Source organism: Leuresthes tenuis, unplaced genomic scaffold, assembly GCF_036924035.1.
Source record: "Leuresthes tenuis unplaced genomic scaffold, fLeuTen1.0.hap1 SCAF_20, whole genome shotgun sequence".
Lineage (NCBI taxonomy): Eukaryota > Metazoa > Chordata > Actinopteri > Atheriniformes > Atherinopsidae > Leuresthes > Leuresthes tenuis.
Genome location: NW_027325374.1, coordinates 7976037 through 7993159, shown reverse-complemented (window position 1 = coordinate 7993159; position 17123 = coordinate 7976037). Strand labels below are relative to the sequence as shown.

The 17123-nt window shown below is 40.1% G+C and overlaps 1 protein-coding gene across 1 annotated transcript; it reads right to left on the bottom strand.

Annotated features, from left to right (window-relative positions):
* Positions 1-684: 684 nt before the first annotated feature.
* LOC140278667 (NACHT, LRR and PYD domains-containing protein 3-like) lies at positions 685-6794 on the bottom strand. Its single transcript, XM_072373728.1, has 10 exons — positions 6715-6794; positions 6464-6615; positions 6152-6298; positions 5075-5146; positions 3182-4970; positions 2783-2944; positions 2534-2707; positions 2243-2410; positions 1584-1630; positions 685-1505 (listed from the first exon to the last, which is right to left on the bottom strand). The coding sequence occupies exons 2-10, from the start codon at positions 6480-6482 to the stop codon at positions 979-981; spliced, it is 3105 nt and encodes a 1034-aa protein (XP_072229829.1). The 5' UTR covers positions 6483-6615; positions 6715-6794; the 3' UTR covers positions 685-978.
* Positions 6795-17123: the final 10329 nt, after the last annotated feature.

Below are 17123 nucleotides of genomic sequence, written 5' to 3'. Positions count from 1 at the left end.
CTCCTTCCACATGTGATATGTAAATAAACCTTAGACTTGAGAAAGGTTTTACCTTCTTATTCTGATGACTGTATGTTGATTAACTTCCATGAAAAGTGCTATCCTGTCCCAGATACAACTGTAGTTTATTTTTCCACTTAAAAGATATCCAGACAGACCTAAATCAGTCACAATTTTTTTAAAAAAAAGAGAAGTGAACAACTTTCAATATAGCTTGCACTGTTAAGCTGTGTATTGTTGCAGTGAGCTATGAGCTAACATGCTCATATTGGACATTTCATAACAGGAGAAGCCATAACAATGGAATTCCACTTAGATGAGGAAATGCTGTTGTATATGCAGGTTTACTGCCAATCACAAGTTATATGATACATCCCCTTACCCTCGCTTAAACCTAACCCTTAGTACGCTCTCAGCATAAAATGTGAGGATTAACATTGCTAGGGTATGTTTCACAAAGTGCCTTTGATCCACAAGCGCTTAATTGAACTAAATTCTTATCAAAATCATACATGCTTTCAATGATGAATAACTACCGTAGATTATGATCTACTGGTCCCTCAATTCTAAGATGGGAGGCGTGTGGGCGTGATGCGGAGACATTAGGAAAAGCTGTCATCTCAACATCAGCAGAGTCCTGCTTTTCAAAGGATTGACATTTTGTTAAGATTGCAAAACAATACCGTTAGATTACCGTTAAATTTGAGACATTTGCTGAGGGCTTTAATGCAGAAATAGAGAAATGACTGTGTTGTGCTTGGCCGGATGTGAGCAAATGTATGGGTGTGAAATTTGTGCAGAATTTCATGGTAATAAATACAATCCAAATACAATTCCTTTCTGGCATGGCCACAAATAGCTTCAAATCATCCTATACATACAAAATTTGTGTATGTTGTGTGCTAATGTTAAAGCTTCAGGGAGACGTAGAAGAACCTGATCTCTCCAGACCCAGGAAAATATAAGCAAACATGCATATTAACATTTGCACAATAGCACTACGGAGTCCACCCAGCCAAGGTGAAACCCGGGGTACACGGGTTCAGTGAAGGTGGTTCTGAAGGTGTGAAGGAGGGTGAGTGCGTCGCAGGAAACCCTGTAAAAGGACAGCATCCCTGCTGACCAGTCCAGGAAGACGCCTACTTTCTTGGAGCTGGGTGTGGCAGTTAACGCAGTGTTCTCGCTGCTGTGCAAGGTCCTGAAGCCATCTTTGGTGCAGCTCAGGCCCCAGGAGGAGTCATTCCGGCCTAACCAGCAGTCGTGACCCTCTCCCTTCCTGCGCATCCCTCTGTAGGCCACCCCTATGCAGACTCTTCCGCTCCACTCTGTCTCCCAGTAGCAGCGCTCTGTCAGTCCCTCCCTGCACAGCACCTGCGTCCAGTAGTCAAACCTCTCCGGGTGATCAGGATACGACTGCTTGGTCCAACGCGTTGCTTTCCTGTTTCCCTCAGACAGAGAAAGGTCTCTGTGTGCTGTGTTTGGATCCAGGGTTAGACTGATGGTGTCTGATAAATCAGATATAAAGAAATGTTAGTATCAAATAATCACTTCAAGTCTCAGAGTCCACTATGCTGGTTACTCACATTTTTTTGGACCAGGCTGGATTCTGGACTCGCCACACTGCTCCACACTAAAACAAAACAAAAGGCCACACGTTTTCTGATGCTTGTACTGTTTGATATACCTTATTGTGCAAATGTCTTTCATGACATTGCGTTGAATGTATTGAGGTTCTTTCCAGGTCTTTGATGGATGTTTTACTGCTGTAGATAGTTTCTTCTTTTGTCCAACACTTTTCCAGTTTCCTCATTTTTTTAAGAACACACCATGCAGAGAAATTCCAAGTTTTCAGCAAAAAGCTCTTTGGGAATCACCTTGTTGGTGCAAATATGTTATTTTATGTTTGTTGTCGATGCAAAGAAATAAATGGGAACGAATGGTGTGTTTTTTTGACAGGCGGCTGATATCAAAGGAAATAAAGATACAATTTAAATCTCTTTTGTGTAGAAACAGCACTTGGAAGCATGTATTTTCATGATTGAATGATTCATAGAACAATGTTAAGTAAAATTTAAAATGCTTTAAGTTTGGCCATAAAAAATGCTGCATGCGCTGGTACATGTCTCAAATTTTCTCAACATACCTACAGTCTTTAAATGTTACATATCAGATATCTATTCATCCCTCGTGAGCTGATGTTTAACTGATGTGTCACTGAAGCTCAAGCTGACAGCATCACTACCTGAGTTTCTCCAGACTGCAGTGTGGGTCCTCCACTAAAGCCGACAGCAGCATCAGGCCAGAGTTTCCCGGATGGTTGTAGCTCAGGTCAAGCTCTCTCAGCCAGGAAGAATTCAGCGCAGAAGCTAAGAAAGTGCAGCCTTCTTCTGTCACTCTGCACCAGGACAACCTTCAAAAAGACACCAGGGTGTATCATCAGTGTAGCTCATCTCCACAACAGTGAAAGTACCAAATGAGTTTGCTTGTCCGCTTGCTTTCTGTACTGGAATAGAATTGCACTTAGAGGACTCACATGAGTTGCTCCAGTTTACAGTGGGGACTCCCCAGTCCCACAGAAAACTTTTTCACTCCTTCATCCTGAAGGTCGTTGTCTGTGAGGTCCAGGACTCTCAGCTGGCCAGAGGCAGAGCTGATGACTGATGCCAGGTCATCAGAGCTGTCCTCTGTTAGGTTGCAGCTCCTCAGTCTAAACAAACAAAGAAATTACCAAAAGAATTTCTTGACTTGACTTTTGGTGGGAAATGGTTGGATAATGTGTTACCTGAGTGTCTGCAGTTTGCTCTTCTTCAGCCCTGCAGAGAGCTGCATCAGTCCTGCATCTGTCAGGTTGTTGTTGCTAAGGTCCAGCTCTCTAATTTGGGATGAGCTGATGACACTGATCAGGCTTACACAGCAGGCCGCAGTGAGGTAACATGCACTTAGACTGTAAAAGAAAGGTAGTGTGAGACATGTATTTATTCTGACTGTCATCCACTTTTGCTCGAAATATCAGAATTGGAAGTGAACATCCTTTGCAATAAGACAAAGCAAATATAAAGTTATCACCACCGGTGTGGTCATAAATTATGAATACAACACATTCGCTAAGCATTAAGTCGCTCTTTGAAGTTTGTTGGATTTTTAATCATACCAAAAATAATAATCACTGTATAGGACTTACTTTGCCACTTGGGCTGTCTTCACGACAGGCAGCAGCCTCAGAAGACCCTCCTCTGACCTGGCATAGTTACACAGTTTAAACTCGCTCAGCTCCTCTTCTGAGGTCAGTAATACAAAGACCAGAGTGTTCCACTGACAAGGTGAAAGGCTGGCTTTGCTAAGGCTGCCTGAGCTTAAGTAGCTCTGGATCTCCTCTACAAGAGAGTGGTCGTTGAGCTCATTCAGACAGTGAAAGAGGTTGAGGCATCTGTCTGGGGACTGGCTGGCCTTAATCTTCTCCTTTATGTGTTTAATGATCTCACTTCTTGTCCTTTGGTGTGTTCTATTATCGTTCATTAGAAATCCCAGCAGAGTCTGGTTTGACTCCTGAGACAAGCCCAAAAGGAAGCGCAGAAAGATGTCAAAATGCCCATTTTCACTTTCCAAAGACTTTTTTACTGCTTCCTTGTAGAGGATGAGCTCTGATGAGTTTCTGGGGACAAAGAAGCGTGAAGCAGACGACTTCTTGACCAGGACGTTGATGTTTTCATTGTTGAACATCAGGAAGACATACAACGCAGCAAAGAATTCCTGAACACTCAGATGCACAAAGCAGAACATCTTCTCCTTACACATCATCATCTCTTCCTTGAAGATCTGTGTGTAGATTCCAGAGAACATGGACGCCTGTGTGACTTTGATGCCATTCAAGGAGAGGTCTTTCTCATAGAAGATCAGGTGACCTTTCTCGAGCTCTTTAAAAGCCAGTTTACCAAGAGCAAGGAGGTTCGCTCTCACACAGTCAGCATTGGACTCTCCTCTTCTAAGCAACCTTTTCTTCATGTTCTCAACATACAAAAACAAGAAGTGGATGTACATTTGAGTCAGAGTCTTTGGAGTGTCTTTACTGTCTTTTGTTGCCAACTTCTTCTCGAGAACACTTGCTGCCATAAAGCAGAAGACTGGTATGTGGCACATGATGTGGAGGCTCCTGCAGGATTTCACATATGCGATTACCCGGTTTGCTAATCCCTCGTCATCAATTTTTTTCCTGAAGTATTCATCTTTTTGCGGGTCATTGAACCCTCGCACCTCAGTCACCAGATCAATGAACTCCACTGGGATCTGACTGGAGGCCACCGGGCGAGATGTGACCCAAACAAGAGCCAAAGGAAGCAGTTTTCCCCTGATGAGGTTGGTCATAATCAGCGCAATTGTGGTTGCCTGCCTCTCGTCTGACACTATTTCACTTTTGTGAAAGTTCATAGAGAGGCGACTCTCGTCCAGACCGTCCAAAATGAAGAGCATTTTGTTGTCAATGTTAGTAAAGATTTCTGTGTCTTTTATTTCAGGGAAAAAGGTGCAGAGAAGCTCCGCCAGACTCAAGGTTTTCTCCTTCATCAAATTCAGCTCTCGAAAAGAGAGGGGAAATACAAACTCTAGGTCTTTATTTGCCTTCCCCTCTGCCCAGTCAAGAGTGAATTTATTGGTTGATACAGTTTTTCCGATACCAGCGACTCCCCTTGTGACCACAGTTCTGATGGGGAAGTCTCGTCCGGTAAGAGGAGCAAAGAGGTGGTTGCAGTGGATCGATTTCTCTTGTGTCACACATATTTTGGAAGCTGTCTCAATCTGTTTCACTTCATGCTCATTGTTGACTTCACCACATCCCCCTTCAGTGATGTAGAGTTCTGTGTAGATTCGGTTGAGAGCTATTTTCTTTGTATCTGTCACCATACCCTCATGCAAGTGACTGAACTTCCTTATCAGAGAAGCTTTCAGTTTCCGCTGACATTCTGCAATCTTATTATCTAAGGGAAATAATAGTGCAATCAAAAGTTATTATTTAGGTTTTCCTTATATTGAGCAATCTGTGTTTTTTTCTGTTAAATTGCTGAAAGTAAGAAGACCTCACTTTGTGAGTGAAGAGAACCAAAGTTGCCGTTTTTGTCTCGATCCAGTTCTTCTTTAGATTGATCATTATTCCCTGCAAAAAAAGGAGAAAGATCAGTAGAGCCCAAAGTCCAGCTTAATTTGTTAACAACAGAAGCAGGTACACTTCAAAACAATATCTGCCTTTGGGTCAAATTTCTCCAAATTGTATCACATACGAATAATTGTAAGTAGATTTTTCCACTTGTGAACAGTTGAAAACAAGTACTTTACAAAGACCACAGTGAAAACACAGTCCTCAAAGTTGAAACTCATTGCAACACAAGAAAACGAACCAGAGACAGGGTGGAGAACAGGATTTTCTATAGATACTGAAGTATCTGTGGCACCTCAGACTATACGACAGAAATGGCACAGTGTCAACCTTTATGGGTGCATCCAAAAGAAAAAGAGAAAAAAATTGCTCCCTGCACATTCTGACCATGATGAAATTGCATATAAATGACGTGGATCATACTTGGGGTAAACTTGACCATATTGCTGACAGTGAAGCATGAGGTGGGAGTGTCATGATGTGTCCGTATAAGTGCGAAAGATGTTTGGAGGATGATATTTGAAGAGGGCACCGTGAATGCCTGAATTTATCAAAATACTGGCTGACAGCATGGCAGAAAAACAAATATCTAATCTTGCTCCTAAACACACTGTCGAAATCATACAAGACTAATATGCTGCATGACTTGAATCCAGTAGAATACTTTTTGGGGTATTTCAAATAGAAAGCTAAAGTAAAAGAACACAGTACCTGGAGAGAATCCACATATATACAGGGAGAACATGCAAATTCCACTTAGAAAGGACCCAGCTGGAGTTTAAACCAGGAACCTGTAAAGCTCTAAGGTGACGGTGCTAACCACCACACCACCATGCAGCACAGAAAAATGGATCTGAACACAGTAAAATCAACTACTTTCATAATTACTTGCAACTCGAAAGTTATTCAGCTGTTGAGATGTGATACAAATTGGAGTGATTTGATATTCATTTAATTAATGCACAGGGATGTGCTCATTTCAGTCGGTTATTTGTATTTCAATACTTGTACCTTGGCTTGTTGATTTGATAATGATGTTGATGGTGTCGATGCAAGAACCAATGATGGAGGGAGCAACCACGCAGCCCCCATTCTTTGCTTTGAAGTTGGCCTGGAAATTATGCACCTCAGCCTGAATTGAAGGAACCGACACTGAGAAAAAAACACAAAACTCAGCTTCATTTGTTTGTTACCAAAAATAAGGCAGAGTGAAAATGTGAATGTGAGGCTAACTCTTATTTTTACAGTTTTGTTTGGAAACATTTTCCTCAGTGATATGAAGTTCTTTACTCAAAAGATGATAAATGTCATTCTCACCCCCAGAAACGTTATCCATGTTATCGGCAACAATCTTTTGCTCTATTTTTGTCCAACTCTTTCATCATCCTCACGTTCATTATTTCAACTGACACATGCCATCGCAGGTGTTCGTCATCTCAGCCTCTCCATGTGGACAGTCATGCAAACTACTTCAAATAACAAACAGCATTTTTACAAAATGTTAATACAGCTGTCTTGGGCAGTAAGATCTAACACATCAACAATTTAAAGAAACACTTACTTACTACTACAGCTGAGACATCAGTCTGATTCACACTGTTGTGTTCACGCTGCTGTTTGACTGTAAGGCGCCTGTTTCCTGTTTGAGTGATTATAAAAACAAGAAGAAGCAATGTTTCCTGTCTGCAGTATTTAAAAGGCTGAGTGAACAAACCACATAAGTTTCATTTCCAGCTAAATGAATTGAGTTTGACAAAAACAGCTGTAATCTATGTTGATTTTGATTGGTATTGAAAAATGATCTGTGATTGAAGAAGAATTCAGATTATTTATGTGAAAGTATCAATACAACCATTTATAATTACTCCATTAGAGTAATTCTAAATTGTATCCAGATAAAAGTGAAATGTTTTAAAATGATTCATTTCAATTTCCATCCATCCATTTTCTAAACCTGTTTAAACTTCTCTTCGATCCAATCCTGAGCGTGCACGAGGCGACAGAAAAAACTCCAGCAGAACCAGACTCTGGAAGGGCGGCCATCTGCCTTGACTGGTTGGGGGTTGAGAGGACAGGAAAGAAGGGACAACAAGCACCATAACACCAGGTCAGGGATACCGGCAGAGAAAGAGAAACGCAAGTTAATGACTCAATAATGTTTTGTGTTCATGGAGAGTAAAAAGACCAGAGTGAAGAGAGGTGCATCATGGGAAGCCCCCCAGCAGTCTCGGCCCATAGCAGCAAAACTAAGAGATGTTTTTAAGGGGTCACCTAAGACCCCGCCTAACTGGAAAGTTCAAAGTATTCATTGTGGTACTGAAAGTCGAGGAAATGTCATCTAGACTAATTATACAGCTAAACATTTTCATCCTGAAGGACTCAGGTCTACAGGTCCAAAGACAACCTCTTCAGTTTTGTCTGAATTTAAAAGCTGAAATGTGCTTTGGAGGAGATTTATTTTCCATTTATTGTTTTCAGGAGCATTGGATCATTGAACATTTATTCAAATGGAAACATATCATAAAGCTGAGGGGGCAAAAGTTTCAATGTGAAAATGAAACTGAAATTAGTTGTGACATCTGAAATGTGACCCAGACAACAACTGTGTTATACAGGTTCATCAGAAGTAAAAACAAAAAACACATTGGAAATAGAAATTAAAGAAGGAAAGCTCTGATTTAAACATCAAAAGATTTATGTATTCTTGAGTAAAATCTTTACATAAAGCAGCTGAATAATTAATTGGACAAGAAATGCCAATATTTCTCACTGCACTGTATTTTAGTGAACGTTTAAAGTAGAATAAAATGTAAATGCTCGAAAGAAAAAAAAACAAACGCTTTAATTATTTAATTACTGCACAGTAATTAAATAATTAATTAAGCTGTAAATGTACCTGCTTACATCCCATCCCTGAAAATTATCCATCAATCTTCTAAATAGAATCATTTGGTATTGATCAAAAACAGTTACCATACTGCATGCATTATTCAAGTAATACATGAAACTTTCTCAGTTTCTGACAATTAGATCAGATATTTTAAATGTTCAAATGTAAATCCAAAAAGTTCCAAAAATATCTCAAACCGATGTTTTACAATGAATTGACAGGCCTTGTTTTATACTGTAAAGAGGAAATTAAAAATTGAACAAATATGGCAGATCAAAAGTTAAGGTAAGGTAAAGGTAAATACAATCATTCAGAAAGGAATGTGGATCTCTGCTCTTGAATTCATCACAATTTATAGAAAGACAAAAATCTGCTTTATGATGCTGGGATCACAGTGAAACTATAATGTCACTGTATGACAAACCTTTGACTCATCGATCTGTTTAAAGCCTCCACTGATATTTTCCTCCTTTTCCTCCTCTTCCTCCCATTCACTGTCATCATCATCTTCATTGTGATCTTCATCAATCTCAACAAAAGCAAAAGATCGGAACAGCTTCTGAGTAAATGTCCACTTACAGGTATATTAAGATGATCCATTTATTCTGGTTCTGTTTGGTATTTGCAGGAGTGTTAAGGTGTTTCTTTTCACATCTTTACATCTTCTGTTTTTGATTATGTCCTTTCCTTCTTTCTCCTCCTTCTTTTCTATGACCTCCTCAGCAACTCCCAGCATCCATCTGGTGTTATATCCTACTGCCACTTCTCCCCGGTGGTGTCCTGAGCCGATGCCCTCACAGCTCTGGACCTGAGGATATAAGAGATGTAACTCCTGAAAGTCCTCCTTAATGCGCCTCTCTGTGTTGCAGCTCTGACTCTGTGGGTTACAAGAAAAACAAGCACTTACCCTCTTCCTTTCTGAAGGTGTTATAGACAAGTGCAGCTCAATGTGTTCAATCAATGATTTAGAAAATTTGCTTAACTTTTTCAAAAGCTACCTGCATTTCTTGGACATTCTTGGGAGGTTTGAAACAGCATGCATGTGACCATGTCAAGAAGAAGAAGACAGCAGCTTTGCAGTTTGGACTTCTAATTTTCACATGTTATACCTTGCCAAGTGGACATGAAGAGCAAATGGCCTATACAATATAAAAGTAAAATGATGTAGTTAAATATAATGACAGGATAATTTTAGCAGTCATGAGACTGCGCTTCAGCACACCAGCTCGCTGAGCCAATTTATAAAGGAAGCATCCTTCCTTGCTATTAATGACTAACTTGAGACATGAAATCTAATGCCGACAAAACTGACAATATGATGTTCTCATGCGCAAAGTAAATGAGTGCTCAACTGATATGATTCTAAATCTACATTTTTGTGTTCTTCAGGAACATAAACCCAACTCGCCTTTGTGTTGTCCTCACTCAAATTCTTCAGAGAGAAAACAATTTAAGGCTTGTGGTCATGAGTGACACACTGCCAAAATGGGCATTTCCAAGTTTTTTTTTCCTTTCCAGTGTTTGTGCTCACTCTAAGAGAAGCTGTGGCCACACTGCAACGACACAGCTGCAGTGATCGGACAACTAAGATTCAGATTAAGCTTTAAGTCTTGTAGTCACTGGTAGAAGAGGATGCTTTACAAATTGCTTTTTTACAGCATTTTACCTTGAACCAACTTTGAGCTTATCAACAGCCTCCTCTCTGGCAGCATTCTCAAGCTGGGATCTGGGAATGTGTCAAGATCCATCTTCCTTGTTTCAGAGCCACACATCACTGAAACATCTTCCACTATCCTTGATTCAGCTGGTTCATGTGCACTTTCGATGATTTGCTCAGATGTAGTCATTGTTCACTCTCACTCTACAAGTCAACTAATATGAGAGAAAGCAGCCGTTTGATGAACAATTTCAAAACTGTGGACTGCCTTTGAAAATATCAGATGTAAACAGTGAATCTTCTCTCATAAGTGTGACACTGTGCATGTTGAATAGAGATATCAGGTCAGAGTTGACATTTTTGGTCTAGCATGCTGCAGTTGTGTCAGTTGAACACATGGTGGAAGCAAAGTCCCAGTTTTTACTGGTTCTACTACATGCTCATAGCATGCGACTGAATTAATTCAGTTCAATGCATTCTGGCTCATAACAGCAAATAACAGCATACACCATTTCAGGCTTAATTAGATAACGATGTCATGTCAGTATCATGAAGAGTATAATGACTATAACAGTAATATAAGTAAAATAATATCTTGCGCGATGGAGAGAAATACACAGAACATAGAAATATACTGTTGTGTGCTATTGTTAGGTCTCTACTACTAGAAATAATCAACTGAGAAGAGGATACACTGATCTCCTGTAGGCAGACATCCATCCATTTTCAAAACCCTCTTGATCCAATTCAGGGTTGCAGGGGACTGGAGATTATCCCAGCTGCCATTGGCCGAGAGGCAGGGTGCACCCTGGATGGGTCACCAGTCCATCACAGGGCCACACAGAAACAGACAGCCACGACACTCACACTCACTCATAGGGTTAATTTAGGATCAACAGTTAATCTTACATACATGTTACACGTACAGGGAGAACAAAAAAGCACACAGTTAAAGATAAAATATTAATCTAAACATTTCTCGCTATTTTGTTTGATGACCCAACTGAATGTGCTTGAGATGATCCTGAATACAAATTAAAAACAAACTGAATATATGAAAAAAAACACACATGCACACAAAACTACAGAAACACCAAAGAAGACACTGAACTGGAAAAAAACTACTGCATTAATAACATGAAACAGTGAAGGACATATTTTATGTATTAGTGATTCTAAAGCAAGCTACATTTTTAATTTCTTCAGCCTTAATTGTAGCTCACCCTTCATCTTTTATCCAACTCCAATTTATCAACTAATCGTGATAAATAAGGAGATGTTCAGGTGGGAAGTGTTCACTTTCACACCTGCAGTCGCTCCCCGACGCTGCAATCATATGACCTCTAGTGGTGAAACCTGTGAACTGCCTCATGTTATCCTTACACATTTGGTCACATTCATTGTAATGCCACTGCTAACAGTAGTGTAAAGGAAAAAATGAGCTCACACTGTATAAAGAAGAAAAAAAACACACACACACACAGACGCACTCTTCCACTACGAAGCCATGTTAAACCACAGACTGGTTTTAATAGATCCAGTCTGCGGTTTAGCATTGTCTTGCTAAAATATGCAAGACCTTTCCTGAAAACGACATCATCAGGATGAGAGCATAGGTTGCTTTAAAACCTGTTTACATCTTTCAGCATTGATGGGGCCTAGTGCAAGTTATCAGTTACATAGGCACTAATGCACCCTCATACCATCAGAGATTTTGAACTGAGTGCTGAAAACAAGCTGATAACACTTCCTGAATTTTTTTTCTGCAAGTGTTCCTGTGCAGGGATTTCCATGACAGAATCATGCTTATTTTTCCTGCAGCGCTGCCTGAAGGCCCAAATGAGGGGAGGGAGAGCCCCTTGCTGTCTAAGAAACTTAGCAAAACTATTGTTTGCCAAAGACCACACTGGCAAAGACCAGATCATTTGGAGTAATGTGCTCTGGTGATAAAAATCATATAGAGAGAGAACTGCTGAGAAGTGCTGTTTTGCTTCCCCAGAAGCTGTTTTTGCTGTTTTTGCTGTCACTGTCTCAGCTGCCCAACTGTATGTCGGTTGGATATGGATTATACACGTGTATGGAGCAGACATGCGCCCAAAACCGGAACCTTGTTTCTGCCCACTAAAGGCAAACATGAGAAAGATCTACTTAGGGAGGGAGATGTGTGCATGGGAAATGTGTGCTTGGGCACAAAATGACAAACTGAAATTGGGACCATCATATAGGGACATTTTTTCTTTACATTAACTCCCAACATGGGTTACATTTACAAATGTTGGCTGGGTATGAATTCTGCATCATTTAAAAGAGTGCTGGCAGACAGTGTGAGACCATCTGTCTGAAAACTGAACCAGAACGTTACCTTTTAAGGGATGATGATCCCAAGCATGCAAGCAAATTCACTATGAATTGGTTCAGAAAAATAAATGTGTTATGGAATGGCAAAGTCAAAGTCTATATTTCCATCCTGTTCTGTGGTATTTGAGACAGGAAATTCAAGCAAGAAACATCTTACAGCTGGAGGAATCTTGCATGGAGAGTGGTCAAAAGCTTCAGCAAGCACCTGTCAGAGACTGACAGACAAATATAAAAAACACCTACAAGAAGTTATTTCTGCTAAACAGGGCCAGCCTCAGAAGCTAGATAATTAAACTAGAAGATAGAGCCGAATTTTCTAGATTGGAATTTTCCATCCATTTATAGTTTTGTTCAACACATCGCTGGAAACGTCATGATTGTGTTCAGGAGCATCCCTCTCATCTGTAAGCCCTGTTTCAATCAAATATGTCCAAATATCGGTGAAAGTGATGATTTTTGTTCGGTGCAAAGAAATATTTTCAGATTTGTCCTTTATATTTATATTTTTAAATTTATCCTTAATATTTATGCTCTGAGAAGGGAGTGTACTCTTTAATGTTAATGTAATTCTAGTGAGAAATCCCTTCTTTTCTCCTCCACACAATATCTTTCACATTGTGCAGAAACTTAGGACTATTACCCTAAAACAGGAGATTCAGCGTTTGTTTTTGTATTGTTGTTCCTAACTGGAGTTTCCAGTCATCCATCACTAACTTTGAAGTACATGACAGTAAGTATTTATACATTAAGTATGAACAGGTGGAAGCAAAAACCACTTTAGTGTATGTATGAGCACCTGACTTTTTTTTTAAAGAGTCCTTTATAATGTTCATTCAAACATTCTGCACTGGACACATATAATTCTTTTCATAGTATGAATTACTGAAGCATCTATTTTCACCATGATTTTAACGCTCCATCTTATTTCCTGTCCCTTTAAGAGGTCCAGTCTTGTGTTATTTGCCAGCTTTGTTGGATGTTTCCCAAACAAGTCAACAGAAAGACATTATGCAAATGTGTTACATGATGTTGTCATTACCTAAAAGAATAGAAGTTTGGACCACGAAGGAGGTGTTTCAGCCAGTTCAGAAGCACTGTTATTGACGAGTCTGTAGGAGATGGGTTTAGACTTAGATTAAGCAGATTTACGTATGGTCAAATTAGAGTAATCAGATGTGAGCTTCAACTTGATTAAGATGTGAACCTTCAAGCGGTGCTGCTAGAATGGAGGAACTCCATACTCATTAAGAACAGGGGCTAAGTAAATGGGATTTCTGCTGATGTTAAAAAAAACGTAACATTATTTATTTATTATGTCCGAGCTGGCTGAGCATGCTGACATTTAATCAGTCACAGCCTTCTTTTTTGTCCAAGTCACTACACACACAGACACCCAAGTGCTGTGCCAGAAAGCCCCGACCGTCAACGTCAAACTCGCTCAGCAGCTTGGGGTCAGAGGCTTGTTGTTCCTGGGCATCACGACAGTATGAGCTGGAGGAAGAAAAAGTGTTACTCATTCACTTCCCCCCAGTCAGATCATTTCTCCAAAGCACTGGAGAATGGGAGTGTCATGACTCAGCTCTTGGCCCCATCCGCCCTCTCTGTTGTGATGATGTAACAGATGGCGTATTCAACCTCATTAGTCACAACAAAGGAAAAGTCGGGCCAAAACGTACTAAAGGTACTGAAGCTTCAATTGCACTATTTATCTTTTCTTGATGTAAACAGAGTCTGTGGCAGACAGAGATGAGATATTTTGGATCTGCACTTTTTACAAAAAAAAGACAAAAATTTCAACTTCCTGCTCTAGATTCACTTTGAGAAGTCTGAATTGATCTTGATAGTGTAAAACATGCACCTATCCCATTGCACAGCATGTCCATTCAATCACAGCTCACATTAAACATGACAGAAATGTATATGAGCATATTTATCTAGTCGTTGAGTGTCCTGGTTCAGAGGGACATCAATGACACTGACATTTTACAGACAACTGTTTTGTTTTTGATTGCAAGGTGGCATGGGAACAGTAAGTGATGGCAACATAAGCATGTCACCTTTTCCATTACAAAATCGAGAGGGAAGCCTCAGTCAGCTGGTGGTTTGACATCACAGTGTGATGGCGTGCGGTGTAATGACCATGAATTACTCAAGAGATGAGGATAGTAATAAGTCTGACAGTAATAACGTGACAGTAAGAATACGGACATCTGAAAAATCACAGACTTTCTTTTCTTCAAGTGTTGATTGCAACTGAATTCATCCTACGTCCTCTCACTCCTCTTCCCTTCTTTGCTCTTCTGTCTTTTATGAAGTGGGCAAGGCGAAGTGTGTGGTTGGTGTGAGATAACAAAGGCTGAGGAGTTCACCATTATGTAACTCCAGTGGAGGCTGAGGAGGTGGAGGAAGAGGAGGAGAGGCAGTAGGGTTAGCACGTAGGAAAAGGAGGGCAGGAGGGAGCCAGTATCCTGCCAGTATCCTGCGTTGCAGTGCTCATTTGTCTTGCACATAACACACGAGCATACACACACGCACATGCTGGCCTCCTTTCCCTGCTCTCCATCAGATTCAGCAGGCTGCACTTGCAGATATGGCCTCACAATATTTGAACTTTTCAGTGTTTTGCCTTCCCACGCTGACAACCACGCATTGAGATTTTCAAGTGAAATCACAATTTTGCTCTCTTTCTTTTTGTCAGTGCTGTTTGCTGTCCCACCTCTGAGCTGAGAGCTGAGTGCTGAGCAGGCAGCTGCACACACACACACACACACACACATATAAAGGGCCTCTAACTGTAACTCTCAAGCTCTGTAGCTCCCTGCAGCCCCACCCGCCTGTCCTCTGATGGCCTCCCACTCATGCCACATTAAACATTTAGTGAGGCACTCTGGAGCTGTGTGACACCATCTTTTAGCGCCGCCAAGCTAACAGCCCTCACACTGTGGAAAAACATAGGTGCATACTCTTCAGTAGAAACATGATACAGCAGTCACACTATTCCCACTGCCTATCCCCATCTCTCTTATGCACAGAAAAGTGCATGTCCTCATTTATAAGAAAAAATCATTTGTTCAGAGAAGCCTGTGTTGAGAGCAAGACCAGCATTGATCTGCACTTATGCATTGTGTATGTTTGTGTTATAGTTTGTCCATGAACAAAATACTGAACATCCCACAAGCTCAAGGAGTCAGGCTGCCCAAGATGTCACTCCAGAAATATAATACATCTCAAAAAAGAAAAACAAAATGAACTAAATTAAACAAATAAGAGACTTAAACGAAGAGAATTAAAGCAAGTTGTTGTAAAAGGGCTTGAGTGAGACAAGAAAGAGATGCAAACAAATCAATATCTGAAACAGGACCACAAAGAGATGTAAAGCAACCAAAATGAGACAAAACTATCGTAAAGGGATGCACAATAACCCCAAACAAATAGAATTGTTGAGAAGATATTCATAAATGCCCCAAAATGTCACAAAAGATACAAAACAATTTCAAATTAGATGCAGTATTGTCACAGAATTTCCAAAATGAGACAAGTTCTTGTACAAATGACAACAAAGATGTAAAACAACTAAAATGAGACCCAAACAACATGAAGAGATGCAAAATAACTATGTGTTCTTACAGAATGCATTCTAAGAGAAGCAAAAAGATCAAATGGGAACAAAAGAAGTAAAAGATAAAAATTAGAAACAAAAAAAATGACTGAAATGAGAGAAAAAGAAAATGACCACTCATAAAAAAAAAAGAACAAAATCTTAGATGAAGTTACCACAAAGAGATGTAAACTGGGCGGTCAGTGGTAGGAGTGGGTCGTCCAATAACCTGAAGGTTGGCGGTTGGACTCTCACTGCTCAGAGATTGGTGAACTGACAGCTGGTGCGGTACCATAACCCCCCACGCCCCCAAAATCTGCTCCCCGGGCACTGTGAATGTCTGCCCACTGCTCCAGTGAATATGGCATCTGTCTCTATGAGTGTGTGACCCTGTGCATGTGTGTGTTCAACAGGTGCCAACCTGGATGGGTCAAATGCGGAGGAGTAATTTTGTGTAAATCTACATGCCAATAAAGTTTCAACTTAAAACAACCCTTAAAAGACAGAACGATTGTACAGACACAAAGTGACTAAAACTGGACATGAAATGAGACATAAAATGACAGTGAATAGATGTCAAATTCCTCGTTATAAACAACGTAAACCAATGAAGAACTTAATCCACAATTATTTTATGACAAATTATGAAAAGATTTTAAAAATCAGTATGAAATTACCACAGATATACAGTCCAAAAATGATTCATAAATTATACGTCAAATAAAGAAATAATCAATGCTGAATCATTTCTGTGTTGTCTGTGGTATATGTCTCTTTTAGTTTGGGTGTTTTACTTCTCTGAAGGACAAGCGGGGGCTTTTGTGCTCCTCTCTGCCCAGGAGCCTGTTGTTTCATAATCAGTCTGTGACTTCGCCTCTGCTGCAGTGTACTGTGACCCAGAGGTTGGGTGTATCCCAACCAGTGCAGTAAAATGCTGCTGGGATGTTCCCTGCAATATTTGAAAGATAGAGTCGTATCTAGAAAAATAAGCATATTCTCTTCCAGTTTTGAGGTTTTATGTTTGTGGAAATTATTTTTAAAAAAACTCCACACAAGGTTTTAAGATTAGATCAATCTAACCTCAGATTAACAGTTACACATCATATATTTCACCGTCTATAGCTACTGTACAAAATCAAAGCAAAAATACAGCAGAGTGTGAAAGTCTACCCCATGATTCAGCAGCTTGAAGAACCACATTTAGAAGCTAAACTTAAAGTAATCATTTTCTGTATGACGTTATTAGTCTCTCACATCATTGTGGAGTAATTTTGGCCCATTCTTTTTCACGGTGTTGCATCAGTTCATTGAGGTTTGCAGGATTCATTTATGCACAGCTCTCTTAAGGTCACACCACAGAATATTAATCAGATTGAGGTCTGGACTTTGACTGGACTACTGCAACACCTTTATGTTTTTTCTTTCTTCAGCCTTTCTGTTGTAAATTTGCTGCTTTACTTGACAGATGGTTTGA

Bases quoted from the DNA above. Each gene is read 5' to 3' on its own strand.
- LOC140278667 (XM_072373728.1), bottom strand. The intron at 4,971-5,074 runs GTGAGGTCTTCT...TATTTCCCTTAG, and splicing joins TGGTTCTCTTCACTCACAAA to ATAATAAGATTGCAGAATGT. The intron at 1,631-2,242 runs GTAGTGATGCTG...GTTTTGTTTTAG, and splicing joins TGCAGTCTGGAGAAACTCAG to TGTGGAGCAGTGTGGCGAGT.